Raw genomic sequence first — 17,275 nt, 5'->3', positions numbered from 1 at the left:
AGCCTTGATCCTACAGCCCTACCTACAGAGCTTGCTCATCGCTGCTATCACAAGCCCGCAAGTGGAACTGATGAAGTCTGTCCATCCCCTCAAAAGCACTCACTACTTTTAATGCAAATCTGTCAACATGTAGCACTTGGGACACTTAAAGACTTTAACTTAACCTGTATGCTCTTAAGATCTTGCAAACTGAGACGTAAGTCTATGTCCTCCACCTCCCTGCAGCCAGCAAGTCTGCAACAGCAACAATTCTTCAACTTCACTGGTGTGCCTTATTTCAAAGTTACTTCCTTGTACCAAGAAGTCATAGTTTCAAATATTTCTCATAGTGATTTAGATTTGTATCACAACTACTTCAGGAGTGCACACTGTAACGGTAGCCAAAATGAAGTCTTCTGTTCTATTAAAAAAAAAATCAATTTTTTGAATAGACTCACCTTACAGATATACAACCAGTTAAAGAGTCCCAAAGAATCATGTCTACATTTCAAAATATCCAAACAACAGTGAAATCTAAATCCAACTGAATGTCAACCGCATTCAATTGCTTTTCAAAATACTCTGCTTGGTTGAATACAACCCTGCTCTCAAAACAACATGCCCTTATAAGTAGGGCTCATAAGGTAGTCAAGAAATCAAAGGGACTTCTCCCAATGAACATAAATAGCCCTCCAATAAATTCTGCAGAAATAAGCGAGTCCACCAGAGAACCATGAAAGGCCTTAATGAGGAAAAAATGAAAAAGCACTAAACTATCACCTGACTCGTTTAAGAGAAGAAGCTTCTGAAACAGAAATGTAGCCTCATACAGCCTGACGCACATTGATGACATTTGCTGATTGGCAATAACTGCAGATTTCAGATGTCTAGCTGACATTTTCAGAATACTTGCAGAGTACTAATCTCATGAAAAAAACCTAATGCAAATAGCCTTTATTTAATTACCTATCAGTCTTAACTTTCCATTAGGCAGTGTCACAACTTCAGGCTTGCTCTGGAGACAAGCAAGTCTCACCACTTACTAAGTCTGCCATTTGTCAAATGGCAACCTATAGCACAGTGCTGAAGTGAGCTCTTCGTGAGCATAGAACATAATTTTTGCATGATACTCAGACAAATGATCCTCCTCTTTCTGAAAGTAATTTCACCAGATGTGAAATACCCGAATAAAAGAGAGGTACAGCCCAGTTCTGATTTTTCCTTTTATTACAACCAAGTGTCAACAACGTGGTCTTTTGAAGAACATGGCCAAAGCCAAACAATTTCACCAGTTCCTTCTGTTGGTCTCAAAGATTTTAGAAGGTACTCCTTCCTACATCAGCTACAGAAATGGTCATAAGTGAAGGAGTTTGGTGTCCCTGAAATACATAGAAAGCACTCTCATTTTTAGTGACAAGTATTCTTAGAACTTAAATAACTGGGTTGCTAGACTGCTCGGAAAGTTTGGAGTATTCCCTTTAAGTATAAACCTGAGTGTTCCAGATTTTACATATCTTACTGCATTTCCAGAATTATTCCTACCCACATTTCTTTAAGAAACAATCTGATTGCGTGCATCCACCTTGGCAAGAGGTCCCAACTTCTACATAAGACTGAGAGCTAAGCTAATTGCTCAAATTCTACATACTATTCCAATCTAACACATCTCTTTACAGACCTGACCTTTTCCAACTACAACTGTTAAAAAGAAACCTGTAGAAAAAGAAAAATATTCACCATTTCTGCCAATACTGCAATTCAGTTGAAACCAAAGGCATCAACTTTAGCTTTGTATTCCAACAGGTGAAGACTCAAGTTCAAACTACCCTTTGACACATTTTTGATGTATAATATGAAAAAAACTTAGGACCTTCACAAAAGCAGAAGGTAGACTGTCTCTGCCAGAAGTTTACCACAATTTAAAGCAGGTGAGTAACACTAAGAAATGGGGGTGGGGGAAACGAGAAGGGTCAGCAGCAATTTGGCTGCCTAAAACCACATCTTGATTACAGTAAGTGTGGTAAACAGAAAAAAAATACACCTTTTATTGCAGAAACATGGTTAAAGGTAAGCCTGGGAGAAGGCACAGCAGCTTGGCCAATCCAACTTGTAAAGCCTTTCTTTTGGGGTGGCAAAGTCACAAAGTCAGAAAAATGCTGCTGCACGACAACCAAGCAATTACACTTAGCAGCCAAGTCATTGCAGGCCAGCAGTTACACCTGAAGAGTCCAAGTCTCCATAAGGGCTTAATCCCAAATGCCACATAATAAACATTCTTCCCCAGCAGCAACTTGCAAATTTTTTTTCTATTTTTATGAGCATTTACTATCCTATTCCCCAGCATCTCTCACCTCCCACCCTAATGTTTACATGCCAAGTAGAGCATTTGTATAAGCAAAACAAGGTCACGCATTTATGTTTTTCCAGTTAAGTGACAACTAATGCAAGGGACACAAGTCTTTCCAGGATGTAGAAGGAAATCTCAGGTTTTCTCTCCAGCAGCATCTTCCCTTTGAGACTAAGAAGCAAACACAACCATACTGCAGTTAATGTCTAGAGCAGAAGTGCAACTACAAACACTGTTGAATTTAAGAGCGAATAGATGTTTCTGGAGCACTGACTGACATTACTACAGCTTTGAAAACAAATTTACAGGATACTCCAAAGAGTATCCTGTAACAAGTGCAGAGCAATTGTAAAACTTTCTTCTAAGGGAGAAATCAGAAGCACAAACTTTTAAGTGCAGTATTTGTCTAAGACAAATGAATTGAAGCTATCAAATTAAGATTATACAGGAAGTCCTGCAGCACTGTCTTCTGTAGTTTTTCCCCAATACTGACATTAATAATGTCAAGTCCAGTCTCCTTACAAGACACCACCTTCTGTAGGGTCTGAATATGTAAGTAACCTAACTCAAGTTTCACCCAGTGCACATCTGTAACCTACTGACAGACTTAAGTCACTGAAACACCTTCTTCACATACATTGCCATGAGTCAGTTGTTAAATTAAAACTTACTCAAAAGCATGTATATAACATCATACTGAAGTGCATTAAAAGCGATAAGGAAAGTGACCTGCAGGTTATGCATTCATTTTGCTCAGCAGTTTTTAGCATGGTTACATTAAAACCAACACACACAAAGATGTTAGAACAAACTAGAAAAACTCTGAATGGCACATGTGATCGAACCTCCAACACAGTCACTTCCATTATATCAGAGCACTTCAGCACTCAATATTCCGAGCTACTTCTGCCTGAACAGAATGGACACCTCTCTTCCGCCCTTTCCTTAAGCCTTTAGCTAGGCTGATAAAAAAGGCTGTCAAGGAAAAAGGAAAATAAGAGTAGGCAAGAAGCGTTAAGTCTCAAAAGCAAGCTACGCAACATGGGATCAGTTCAGTTTTAACTTTTTAATGGGCAAAGCCATTTATAAAAGCCAATAACTTAGAGTATTCTTAAAGGATCCCAAGTCCTGTTAGGCAAGAAAGTTACCAAATAAGAAGAAAAAAGACCTGCCACAATTGTAACCAGACAAAACCCAAGTCTAAGGTGTTTTGCCTTCAGACAAAACAACAATGGTGGAAAATTGGTAACAAAAAAGGATGCAGTGCTTGAAGGATTGCTGGGACAGATGCAACTTCAATCACAGGACAGCTAACCTTCCTGTGCTTGTATAAGGGTAAAACTGAACTAAAACACAAAAAGTAGATATTAGTGTTTTGACTATCTCAGAGGAGCAGGTTTGTGTATGAGGTCTATGTTTTCTCCAATTACAGTTCAACATGCTATTGGCATCCCCCCTACAGCCCAATTTCCCGTCTGCCATATTGCACATGCAGTTGCTATTAAACAAACATAGCATTTGGTTTAGTGCCTCTTTATAAAAAAGATATGAATCCTTCTGGTTTTTCTTGAACACCTTTAAAGTTGCCTTAATTTGTGATTTTTCCCCTATGTAAAAGAAATTAATGATATAATGAAAATAAATATTGTAGTGTCTTATTTGTTCACACAAGGTTTTACCTGTTCTAATATGAGACATATATCCATCATTATGAAACCATGGAAACAAACGTAGCGAGCAAAGCTGACCCTCCACTCGCTATCAGAGGTGGAGGGACCAGGTGCTCAGCCCAGTTAAGTCTTACAGTAATAAACACACAGCAGAAAATTAGGTCCAGGACAGTTAACTATCAGTGAGCTTCTACCCAAACCTAAGCCTTTAAGAGCAACTTAGCCATGAAAAGTAATGTTCTTCTGCATCTCAAGAAGCAAGAGAATGCTACGGCTGCAGGGAAATGAGCTGCTAGGAAGAACGTCTGGCATACACTGGAGATATTTAAGATTCTATTAAATTATATAATCTTCAAATTGGAACCAAGATGCAGGCCAGCTAAAAAACAATTTGATTTTTCAAACAGGAAAGCCACTTCACTCTTCATTTACATTAACACATTTGCAGCATTAACCATCTTTGAACTTGTACTCCCGAAAAGACAAGACTTTTCTTTAGGACAGCAACAGAAGTGCTCTGAAGGTGTTCCATGGGGCTCCACCAGCCTGAAGACTGTTATTTTACAGACCCTTCATTCAGAAATAACTTGAAAAATTGATTAACAAAAAAGAGAGTGTGAACACCTCTGAGGGAACATGTCAGTTGTTCAGCAGGCCCACTGGAAATCCCTAAGGACTTCTGAAGTGGAATTTACCTAACAAAACTATAAAGGCAACACTCACCGGTAGAAATCCAGTGGCTTTAATCTTAAAACTTGAGAGAGAAACTGAAGCTCACATCCCCTAATCTACAGAGACAAGTGTTCACCATCACACCAAATTAAAGAAAAAAAAAAAAAGCTGTAGGTTTTGTTGCCCTTCACGTTAACCTCTACAGTGCCACTGTGTGTTGGCAGGTAAGTGTTTAGCAAAGCACAGTAAACATCACTGTCCATCTAAACAGCCATATGTATGTAAAAACTATTGAATCACTGCAATGAAGTGCTGAGCTACTACTGTTATTGTTTATTTTGTCCTTTTCAACCCTACCTAAGCTTTTCCACTTCCAGTTGCAGACTGGTAACAAAGTAAAAACCCATTTCCAGTGATGTCCAACAATGGGACCACTGTAAATTCTGTTTTATTGCCAATGCATAAAACTGAGTAAGAATAAAAGTCAAGTTAAAGAGCAAGATGAATAAAACTTGAAATGAAACTGCTCTGAGTGACTATGACCTTCAAAATTGTTACTGTCCTGCTCTGATCGTTTGTCATGACCCCCACAGCACTGGAAAAAATCATAACACTACAAAGTTTATTTTTTCCCCCTCCTCTCTCAAATATGTGAGAATTTGCAGAGCTAATGCTCCGCGAGCAGGAGCAAGATCAATCTTCCAGAAGCAGTGAGACAGCAGGGCCTCCGCAGCGTGCGTGGGGAGGGGGAGATACAAGGAGGGGAATGTCAGCCTCCTGCAAAACCCCGAATTTGTGAAAAAGTGAGGTCGTGCTTGGAACCACCATCCACCGCCGAGGCCAAGGAGCGCCCCTGCAGACTCCCTTCCCGCGAGAATTTATTGCGATTTAAATTAAAAATATATATATATTTTCAAATAAGTAAGACTAAACCCCAGTGAGCCGAAGGTGCCCCACCGCGGGCGGGCCTCCGCCGGCTCCCACAAGGCAGAAACGCTGCCCGCCCCCCTCCCCGGGCCGGCCCCGCCGCCCCCCGGCCGCCGCCATCGCGGCCGGCACCTTCCCGCCGCCGTCCCCCCGCGCACGTGCGGCCGCCGGCTACGGCGCCTCGCCCCCGCCGCCCCCCCCCCCCCCCCCACCGCCGCCTCCTCCTCCTCCTCAGCAGGCGGGTCACGTTGGCCCGGGGGAAGAGGCGCCCCTCGCCCCCGCCGCAGGCCTCGCCAGGCCGCGGGGGTCTTCGCCCGTCGCCCCATGGTGGAAAATGGAGGTCCCGCCGTGCCCTCCCCGCCGTCCCCGGCCCGCCTGAAGGGCACCGGTCGCGGCCTGGCCTCACGGCCTCGCCCCGGCGGCACTGCGGAATCGGCGGGCCTGCGTCCGCCCCGCCCGCCGCCATGCCGGCTCCCGCCCCGCCGGGCGGAGCCCCCCGCACCGGGCCGGGCCGCGTCCCCCGCCATGCAGCAGGCCCCGCTCCCCCTCCCGGCCCCGCCGCCGCCCATGGACGCCGAGGGGGGGGGGGGGGGGGAGTGGGGGGTGGCAGCGCGGGAGGGGGAGCAGCGCCCGCGCCGGGCTCTCCGCCGCGGGGCCGGGGCCAAGGCCGGGCCCGCCGCCGCCGCGCACCCACCTGCCCATGTTCTGCCTCCCGCCGCCCGCGGCTGACGGGAGGCCGGGGCCGCCGCCGCCGCCACCGGGAGGCTTGCGGTTGTTGCCGGCGGCCTGCGCCGCCGCCGCCGCTTGCTTGAGGGACATGACGAGAGGGGGAGAGGGCCGGGGGTGCGCGCCGGGGCTGGGCGAGGGCCGTTCCACGGGGGCCTCGCTGCGCTGGCGGGGCCGGGGCGCCGCTGGCTTGGCCGGTTGCTCCCAAACAGTGCGAGCGGGGCGGAGGGAGCGGAGCGCGGCGCGGAGGGATCCGCGGGGGGGGTTGAGGGAGGAGGGGGGCCGGCGGGTGAAGGGAACGGCAGGGCGGAGGAGAGCGGCGGTCGTCCCCGCCGCCTCTCGGGCACCGCCGCGGCGGCGGCGGGAGGACGGGGGAGTGGCGGCGGGTGGCGGCGAGTCTGTGCGGGCCGGAGCGGGGCGGCGGGCGCGGACTCTTTACGGGAAGTCGGAGGGCGCCGCGGCGGTGCTGCGGCGGGTGAAGGGGCGGAGGCGGGAGGCGGGGAGGGGAGGGGGACACGTGAGGCGGCGGCGCGGGACGGCGGCAGCTCCCGCCGCAGCCCCGGCCCCGCTGAGGGGCGGCCCGGCCAGGCCCTACCGTGAAGCCCCTGCGGGCGCAGTCCACTCTCACAACCCGCCCGTGCCTTCCCTCCTCGCCTGCAGTAGCCGCAAGGGCAAACCCGAGCCGGTGCCGGCCGGGCGGACGCCCCCGGCGTGGCCGCTGCGGGCGGCCCGCAGGCCGCGGCCCCTGAGGGGAGACGTTCGCCCTGGCCTGGCGGCGCCGGGGCCTGGGTCGCGGCCTCCTCCCCGAGCAGGCCTGCAGGCTGAGGCCTGGCCGGCGCAGGGGCTGGCGGGGCCGGCCCCGCTCGGGCCTGCTGCTGCCCGCCTGGCCCTGCCGAGGCCTTGCTTCTCCCACGCCCCCGGGGCCGCTAGAGAGCGGGAGGTGGGAGGGCTGCGGGCTCGGGCCGGCAGCGCAGCGTTCAAAAGAAACCAGACATCGAGAGACGCCAACATTCAGGAAAAAAAAAAAAAAATGGCCGAGCCACCGACTAGCTGTAAAAGGCGAAATGGAGAACCCCAGGCCCCCCTGTGCTCACTTGCAAAGCTGCAAACTGGCTCCTACCTTTAGCCACAGCGATAGCGAACTATTGCCAATAAACACTTGCATCCCATTGCCCTCCTGCTCGTGGAGCCAACTATAGTAAAGCAAGATGGGGCCGGAGGGATTGCCACATTCCTTGCTGACAACCCCACAGTATTATAGATATCGGGGGGGTTCCCCCCCTAAATTGCTGCAGTCCGAAGAAAATAGTATTCCCATTGCACCAACAGAAACAGTATTTAAGCCCAAGGTGCAAGTTGTCCCATCACTCCGTCTTGTTACCTATCTGTCATCGCCAGGCTTCCTGCTGAAATCCAAGGTGCAGCGACTGTTTGGCTCTGCCATGTTCCTGCTTTACGCAGAGCAGTGGTTTCACCAACTCATACCAATACATAAAAATAAAGCCTGGTCTGTCCTTTTAAAAAAAAAAAAAAATCTATGTACATACAGGATTAGTAAGAGCAGATGTAACTTGAAAACCAAGAGCTAAATTGATTTATAGCCATGGTTACTCAAAATGCTCAGAGTTTAATCTATTCATAGAAATGCTCTAGAAATCCCACAGGATTCAAATGTAATAAAAAGGAGCTGTGCTCTTAGGCAGGCATTATTTATACACCTTGCTTGTAAAGCAACAGCTTTCCCATGCAGTTGAAAGAGTTGTGGGTGGCAGCACACAATGGTAAAGAGATAACAAATATTTAACAGCTTTCTTAAATTAGCATTTTCCCTACACTTTTGACTGTTAAACTGCTTGTTTTGTTTTACCTTACAGGCCCAAATAACCTTGTGGTTAACACATTGTTAGTTAGATGACAGATACTAGCCAAAATGGGCTCAGCACAAAGCATTTTTCCATCGAAAATACTTGCCCTGAACAGAGCCAGCAGTTTTAAGGAAACCACATTTTTCAGTCACTTGGTTGAATTCACAAGACACTTGTTTCTAGTGAAGAAAGGCCATTTCACAGCCACAGAACCAAGGGAGAAGGATATTGAATGTTTCCACAGTCCAAGAGTTTCTTTCTGTAGGAGACACTGAAACCTGCAGAGCTAAAGACAGCTTGCACTACAACTGACACAAATTTTAGGACCATTTACTATAAAAGCAGAAGTCTCTTTCACTGCACACAACAGGATAACTAACATTACCTAAGAGAAGCTAAGAAAATATTATTTTAATGTGTTAAATACATATATGCACGCACACATATATATGTGTAAAATCATTAGCATACAAAACCCAGCGTTTAACCAAACTCTTTAGGGTACTGTTTTTAAGGTCTTCTATATCTTTTGGTTGGTCCTACTGGACCTCAAGCAGAGGGCCTCCAAGTGCTACCACAACAGGGGAAATGCTGCAGGAAAGGAAGAGCCAAAATATGCCTTGAAACTAAGTCAAGTAAGCTACAGTTAGCAAGGATTACCAACTCAGTAGTGTGTTCCATCTGATAAGTGATCTGGATATGTTATATTCAGTCTCTTAATAGTTGGGGTTTTTAAAAATACATTATTTCAATGCTTTTTCAGCTAAGAAGGTTTACAGTGCACAGCAATTAGTCACTATTTATGTGGCTAAACATTAAGAACTATTAAAGAACCTGTGGTGTTTTCAAGTGGCAGCCATACTGTGGGGTCCTGCATGTGAAGATGGAGCCCTTTATATTCAAGGATGCCAAAAACACAGAAATAATTTCCATAGGCAGACATGGTTTCTAAGATGCGATATGAACATACTAAACTACATTTTGGGGCAACAATAAGTGTTTGGAAAGCAGCATATGTATAAGACTTGAGTTCATGTCTGTAGTAATGACTCAAATGCAGTTGTGGTTTGACTTGTTTTCTCCTTTAGTGTATTCTTTGTTTTGTTAAGCTCCGTTTGGCTTTCAGTGTGCCCTCCCTTTTTTGTTTGTCAAGCATCTTCATAAAAAACACATTACAAATATAGAAGTAATCAAATTAAAATAGCTCTGGCAGTAATGACCACCAGAGAACCTGCAGGTTGGTTTGTGAATCCAGGGGTAGCCAGCTGCTTCAGCTGCCACTGGCGCAGACACTGCTCCTCACTTTTTTGCTGTGGGTGCATTGGGACTACCCAAACTTCCAGCGTAATGGCATTATACTGCCATTTTGGTACATTGTTCCCTTCTACTCCATACAGCTCATCTTTGCCCACCATTCCCAATATTCTACATTAATTACAGTTTGGCTCTATCAATTTCTCCCTTTTTTGGCTAATCCCTACCCTTATAACTACCAGTTTGGTTGCAAATGTAGTTGTGATGGGGAACAGACAGCAGTCAGTGGGTGCAGCGGTCAAGCTGTAGAAGAGTTCAGGATTCAAAGTCACCTGCTCCACAGTCAAGAAAGAAAATCAACTATTTCTGATGGAGAATCACATTCAGTTTTGCCCTTTCTGTCCATGTTCCAGGTTAAAACTGCTCTTTCTGAGACTACTATTTTCATTCAGATTTGTGACTACATGTGCAGGCTGTATTTGCATATGAAGATGAATGAGTTTGATAATATCATTACTTACCAGGAAATGCTACATGATGTAACATTTCCTTGATCTAACCTGCTGTTAGGTGTTGGGCTCTCTTCCTTGAGCTACCCAGGGTGATCCTCAACAGCATTCAACAAGATGAAACATGCATGCCTGCGTAGGGATGACCGGCATGGGCACTCAGCATTTATTTTAAGCAAAATCAGCTGTTAAGAGAAGCTCAGAGAACTAAGCATTTCTACACATGCATTTTCTCTTCCTTGAAGACTTCTGCTATTTAGTCCCATTACCCCTAACCCTCTTCTTGGAGGCTAAAGCTTTGTGAACAGTGCTATGGGCACAGGGATCTCCAAACACTTGGAAAGACATTAGGAAAACAAATTGGGTCCCCTAACACACAAGCACTTCCCAGAGAGTTATGATATTAGCTCATCAGCAAAGCAGCCATTAGTTTTAACTGATGAATGCACTACTGGTGGAACCAGAAAGAGGTACGTACATGACAGTGAGCAAAACCAAAGCCCAAGCTCCAAACTGACCAAGCAGGACAACTGCTTCCCAGTTCTGCCTTGCCTCCCCACCCCAGTCACTGCACAGTGTCTTCTCATTGCCTGCAGCCCCTCAAATTCACAGCTCGATTCCAAGCAGAGACCAGCTCCCATCAGATACAGTTTTTGATCTGCACTTGCACTTTTATAGCTGTTTCTTCCCAACTTCTCTCAGCCCACCAGCATCCCCCTCCAGCTGAGTTCAGACAGGGCACAGATGATGGATGTGCCTTCTGAGCTATACGTGCCAGCTGCTTATCCAAGAGATGAAGGGAAATGCTGATGTCCACAGAGCTCAGGAGAGAGGTGCAGAAGTGCCAGAGCTCATTTTACCTACAACCTTAATGAACATTGCTCTCAGTTTCCATTGGCCTCGAACACCACACAAAGGCATTTCCTTCCTCTGGCAGAAAAGCTCCAGGACCTGTACAGTGATGCTGTAGCTCCATAGCAATGGTTTCAGGACAGAGCTACAAACTGGGAGACACCAATTGTGCCCAGCAAACTGCCAGGCAATCTTAAACCAAGCACTTTATGCTTTTAGGTTTCACATTTTTACAAAAGGGAGGGGAGAACCCAACCTAGCTCCTGCTAAGCAGCAGCAGCACACAAAGCAATCGTTATGCCAAGATTTAGCTCCTAAATCCCTCAAGACCTGGTGCTCACAGAGCATAAACAACCTTTGCCTCAGTCTCATCGAGCTGTACCTCCACGTTTCCCAAGTGCAGCTACGCAGACCCGCCAATACCCATCCTCTCCCTGTCCTTTCACTCAGACAGGCATGCCAACAAGAAAGCCAGTTGCCATGGCATTTTTTCCCCCTACAGACAGATGTCCATTAAAAACCAAGTCAGCCTCAGGTTTGCTTCACAGAGCAGCTTTCAGTTATTATTAGCAGCCCACAAGGAATTTCCACTGTGCCCCTTCACCTCAGATGTTTCAATGCACTTCAGTATTAATCCCTGGGGATTAGAAGGAAACTACTACAGAACAGGCACAGGTACATTCAAAGGACAGATTTAGGATTATGAGCTTGGTTTACATTTTTGGTAGATGACTACCACATGACCACATTTGGAAAGGGGTAAGTTTGTTACCTCTGGCACTCTTTCTCTTGTTTGCTAAGACTCTGTGCTAAAATCATGAGGCGAATTGGAAGTGAGATGCAAAGGTTTTCCCTTCCTCCGACATGTTACACCTGAGGCTTAGATCTGGGATTTTGGCTTCAGGAGGAACCTGCCTGCCCCAGCCAGGAGCATCATCAGACCCTCCATCCACAGCGAAGGGACTCTCACCACTCCACACAGGAGCCCCAGGCAGCCTCCACAAGCAGGGCCAAGCACAGGTGTCTCAAGGAGTGGTGTCTTCTTCCTTGGTTACAAGGCCACATTTTTATTCAAGATTGGAAAAACAGCTTAATGGATTCCATATTCCCCCTCAGCCCATCCTGCCTGCAGTGGGGGCCAAGGGCTTGTCAGAGGTGTCCCTAGGGAAAAGCAGGGGGGTTTCCTACTACAGTGCTGACAGTGCATCACCAGCATCTCTGCAGGATTGAGCTTCAGAGGGAATGGTCAGGTATTTTTATATGGACAGTAACAGCACTAAATGCATGAGAACTAGACACTGAAACTTAACTGTACAGTGAAGTTAGTTTTCCTTGCTAAAGCACCGGAGTGCTAAGGCAACTGTTAAAGAAATCCTCTCAGTGATGTCCAGGGAGGGATCTCCCCTGTCACATCTGGGTCTAAACCTGGCAGGGCTTCTAACACGTTCTTTGTTTAGGTTGTGGCACTTGGGAGACATAGACCTTCTGCATGGGAGCTGACATTTTGGAGACATTATTGCAACTTGAAGCATCTAGGAGTTTTCCACAGGAGCCTGGGTCTTCAAGGGAGCCAAGTGCCACTACTTCAGCTGTAGGAATGTCAGCTCCTAGTAGTTCTATCAAACAGCAGGGTCTGAGCACGTACCCAGATGCAGGGTCCTGAGGGAGCTCTCCCTTCCAGGCTCAGAGTCACTTCTCAAGATGAAGCATTTGGATTTCTCCTCTCAGTTACAGCTAGCACAGCTGCAAATATGATCAGAAGTATCTAATCCTCTTAACTGCTTCTGCGGTTTGACTCCTATCGCCGCAGAGGAAAATGCCGTGATTTCAGTGCACTGCCTGCATTCCCACGTGGCTGCCTATAAACCTTGGCTTTTACACCATTGTTCATTCCTCCCCATTGATTTCTTGGAAGGAGGAGTAGGTGTTTGGCTCCTTGCAATGAAGCTGCAGGGGTGTGTTAGTGAGGAGTGGAGGCCAGGAGCTCCCGAGTCCCAGGGCCATGCTCAGCTCTTGGTGCTCCTTCACTGAGCAGGCAGGATCCAACTGGGATTTCTTCTTCACTCCAGTGAACCTAGAGCATGTTTGAAAGCTGCCAGGGAGAATTGCTTGGAAAAAGCCGTCTTTGCTCCTCATGCAATCCCTGCAGTTGCAGAGGGAAACTCTTGGCTTGGCTGTGCTTGAATGAGACCAGCCAGCTTCCCCTCCATCAGCATGGGGCTACTGGCTGCAGCAGCATCCCTGTCTCCTGTGGACAACACCAGCTCACGCACCTTGCTCGGCTGCATCTCCTGCTTGGCTCCTCCAGCCCTCACAGAAGGTTTTCCAACTAGGACTCCACACAGACCATGGGTGCAAGCCAACAGCACTGGGAGTTTCTCCTGCCTACATTAATTCTGCTTGGACTACGATTACCAGTACTGTAGAGGAATTGTTCTAGGAGATCTAGTCATATTTTGTATGCTAAACAGGTTTATTGTGGATTTATTTTAGGTTTATAGAGCTCAGACACAGGTGCCACAAAGTTGCCTTGGAACCTCACTCACAACAGTGGTGGGGGTCTCCCCATCCCAGAGAGAAGGATCCACCAAGGTGGGTTTGTTTCATGTGCCTAAAGCCCTCTGTTTTACAGTGCAAGGGCATACATTTCTTCACCTAACAGCATCACACATCAAGAGAGACTACTAAATATTATAAAGTCACATATAGAGATGTGAGGGAAGAGAGAGACTAAGAGCCATAGACATGTAAACAGGTATCAAGACAGCATCTTTGCATCCAGAAAACCAAGGTACATCCTACACTGACATTCCTCCAAGGTCATTGCCACCACACACATAGGGACACTGATAATAGGCAAGAAAAACAGCTAAGTTACCATGTACCTCCAAGAAAAGCCCTCCTTAAATGCATGAGGGCAGCCTGACTGCTCGGTCTGGGGCAGCCAGGTGGGTTTTGTGAATGCATTGAAATCTCCACCAGCGTTAGGCAGAGCTCCCATAGCTCCCTGCCCAGCACAGGCTACTGTACAACCCCCAGCAGGACATTGGGGCTTTACCTAAGCACTTTTGAGAGCACAACCATGTCAGCAGCACACAGAAGAGAAGTGCTACCACTAAGTACCACCTTCAGATGACAAGGAACATGCAGGGCCCAGCACCAGAGACTAGCACGGCCCCAGGTATCTCAGGTTGGGAATAAAACACATGCTTAACACAAGGCAAGTGAAATAATAGCTCATCCTCACCCCCCTGCCTTCAGGCCCACAAACACAGATAACCTCTACAACCACCAAATCATCACATTACTAAACCTGCACAGAAGGGCCAAAATCTCAGTTTCCTGGTGAGCTCAGGCATGTCTGCTCAAAGCACAGCTCCCACCAGTGAGCAACAAAACTTCCTGCTGCTTCCCAGCCTCCATTCAGCTCAGCAAACCCTCCACAAAGAGCCCCCACCTACCCCAAAACCAGCTCCAGCTCCAACAAGGCAGCAAGCCTTCCAGGTGCAGCAGCTTTATAGGAGCTGTTGCCCCTGAAGAAGGTTCAACAGGGACCAGTTTCCTGGTGGGGAAGTAAACATTGCTCTCTCTGAGGTTTTTGATGTTTTTAACTAGCTTGGGATAGAAGGAGTTTGACTCTCCAGCTCCCTGTGAGAAGGTGGAAGGAAGCCTTGGGAGTATCTTGAGGTTTGTTGTCTAACTCAATTAACCAATTACTTCCAGGTCAAGAAGGGGCAAAGCTATAAATGCTGCTTGCTGCTATAAATAATGTTTGCTCAAGGGTGGTGCAGGAGCAGGAAGTGTTAGGTGTGGGGGTGTAACTTGAGCTTGAAATGAAAGCAAATATCACAAATTGCTTCCTGCTTCAAGCAGACCTGTCACTATTTTTCTCTTGCCCCTGAGAAGTTGGGGTGAACCAGTGCACAGAGCTGGCTTTTGCCTTGGGAAATGTGTGCAGGAATTCAGGCTGGAGAATGAATACACAGATGTTCCTCCTATGCTGCAAAACTCCCCTCCAAACACTGCTGTCTTGGTGTAGGATCTGCTGTGGAGAGCTGGGCCAGTGGGATGTGTCTGCCTTCAAAATACAGTTGTTAGACCAAAATGCCTGTTTATGTAAAAAGAGGAAAGGGGTGAAGCCTAGAAGAAATTGATGTGAATTTCTCAGAGCTCAAACAAGAACAGACAAGTCAGTTGGTGCAGATCAAGGCAGGAATTTTCCACAGGGCCTTAGGGAATTGGGTTCTAGTGGAAAGGTAAATGGAGCGGAGAGTGGGTGGTGGGATGGCAGCGCGTGCCTTTGGAGGGGCCTGGGCTGGCTGTGGTGCAGGCTCAGGGAGCACAGCATGGCCATGGGGTGTTCCAGCTGCTCAGATGGATGGACAGACTCCTGTGGGCCTTTGCTTGCAGGGTGACCCCATGTCTGCTCTGTTAGTGGCATCATGTGAATTTTTTCTAGGGCACAAACCAGAGAGATGTCACCTCACCTGGGACCTCAGTTCTTAAGAGAGTAGAACCTGTGTCATGCAGGGGATTAATTGGTGTTAAAGGACAGGTTCTTCCCAGGAGGCAAATTAGCCCACTGAAAAACTAATGAGTCCCTGGAACTGTGTGAAACAGAGCACTGTCAGCCAGGCATCTCGCCCCAAACTGCGGGCTGCACGGGGAGCAGCTGCTGCTGGTCTGGCCCCAGAGGGCTCATGGAAACCCATCAGCAGAGAGGCCAGGGGGTGCTGGAGCTCGGGTGGCCGCAGGTCTCATGGGTGCTGTGTTCCCCTCCCACCTTAGCTTGGGCGTGTGCTGGAGATGGCGGGTGGGAAGCCCACCAAGCCCACCTCACCATTGAGTTGAGCTGCTTTTGCCTCCTGCTAATCTAGTCTTTGCTGTTTGCTTATGGGGAACATACCCGGCTCGAAGCAGTGACAGCTGAACCCTGAGCCCCACCTCACCCTGAGCTGCCCTACATTTCCCTTCCAAGCAGGGGGACATGACTTTCTGTCCCTGCTGTCCCTCCAGCTGCGGGTGCTGCTGCTCCCAACCAAGGAGAAGCCATGCCAACCCATCATCCTGTCTAACTGCCTCTCCCCTCCGCTCGCTCGGGAACAGCTGCCGGAGTGAATCATTTCAGCATCCTCAAAGTGCGGAGGACTCTGCCAAGCTTCGTCCGATTTCTGGCTGTCACTCCACTCCATCTGTGTTTCTCCCTGGCCATTTTAAATCCTGCAGACTTTCCTGCGGTCCCCGATGACCTCGCGTGAGCAGGTGGGTGCTCTCACCACAGAGGTGCAGAGCTGATGTCGGAGGCTCTTGGGCTGCCTTGGGTGTTTTTGGCATTACTGTCCTGCCCGCATACGCAGAATCACGAGTCATTTTGCTGTTCTGTTGCCTCTCTGCCAGCCTGTGAATCAGGGACCTTTTGTGGAGAGGGAACAGCAGGATCCAGTGAAGTTCACAGAGCACACTGGCCACCAGCACCCCTTTGGGGGAGAGCAGGTCCCCCATTTCTTGCTCCTGCTGGAACATCTCTCTGTTATTGCCACATAGCCCACATGGCAAGTGCCAAGGGAGGCTTTATCCTAGAGCTCTCAGACACCACTTCAGGCACCCGACACAGCACCAGCAGAGGCAGTAAAACCCCACTGATGTTCATCCAGGGAGGAGGTCTGTGTTTCTTTCATGATTTAAAAAAAAAAAGTCTATTTTAAGGCTTTTAATCCTAGCAGGAGCTTGGCCAATCTCAGCTGTCCAGTGCTTGGGGGAAATTTTATGCTGCTGCAACCTTCTCCTGTGGTGATGTTGAGTCATCAGCCACAAAACTGACCTGTTGTTTGAGTCTCAGATGTCAAAATTTGACCGCAGGCTGGAGCCGTCCGAGCACCACTGCTTCTTCCAGGCACTTGGGTGTCTGGATGATGGTAAGGAAGAGTCACGGGCCAGCCTTTCCCGGGACTTTTCCCTTCACCACGAACCACGTGTGGGATCAAGCCACATCAGCACTGCTTCTGCCATGCAGCCAGACAGAGCATGGTCTCACCACCAGGGACATCTTGCCAGGAAGAGTGCCCTCAGCCTCACCCAGCAGCAACCTGGGGGAGCCCAGTGCATCTACAGCAGTGAACAAAGCCCCAGATGGACACTCTAGGTTGCTTTGCCACCTGGGATGATTTTAGGAGAAGCTGGTGGGGACTCAAGGACCGGGGGTAATTTGGTTTAACGCAAAAGTATTCAACAACCTTTGCTTTTTCTGCATGAGCCGCCCACTTCTCATGAGCCGGAGATAATTACCCTGTGTTATCTGCTCATATCAGCTCAGCTGAACCAAGCTTCCACCCAGCCCAAACATGGCAAAGAGCTCATTTGGACAGCTTTGCCTTCGAGTTAAAAAGTAGATGACTTCAAGAAGAGTAAGTCACATGTTTTGTCGTTCTCCCTGCCATCTCCTCCCTCCATTTCAGTTGAATACACAAACAAAAA

At 48.1% G+C, this 17,275-nt stretch overlaps 1 protein-coding gene across 12 annotated transcripts in view; it reads right to left on the bottom strand.

The window, feature by feature from the left end:
* Positions 1–6,728, bottom strand: part of ATXN2 (ataxin 2) — a 53,010-nt gene extending 46,282 nt beyond the window's left edge. For 3 of the 12 annotated variants that reach the window (XM_064466037.1, XM_064466039.1, XM_064466048.1), the window contains exon 1: positions 6,290–6,727. In XM_064466037.1, the coding sequence (XP_064322107.1) occupies positions 6,290–6,414 (125 nt within the window). In that variant the 5' untranslated portion in view covers positions 6,415–6,727. Of the gene's footprint in view, positions 1–164; positions 2,282–6,289 lie in introns of those variants that run through there. The other 9 variants (XM_064466046.1, XM_064466041.1, XM_064466045.1 and 6 more) reach the window with 6 other exon arrangements.
* Positions 6,729–17,275: the final 10,547 nt, after the last annotated feature.

This window comes from Phalacrocorax carbo, chromosome 15, assembly GCF_963921805.1.
Source record: "Phalacrocorax carbo chromosome 15, bPhaCar2.1, whole genome shotgun sequence".
NCBI classification, from domain to species: domain Eukaryota; kingdom Metazoa; phylum Chordata; class Aves; order Suliformes; family Phalacrocoracidae; genus Phalacrocorax; species Phalacrocorax carbo.
This window is presented reverse-complemented; position numbering and strand designations above follow the sequence as displayed.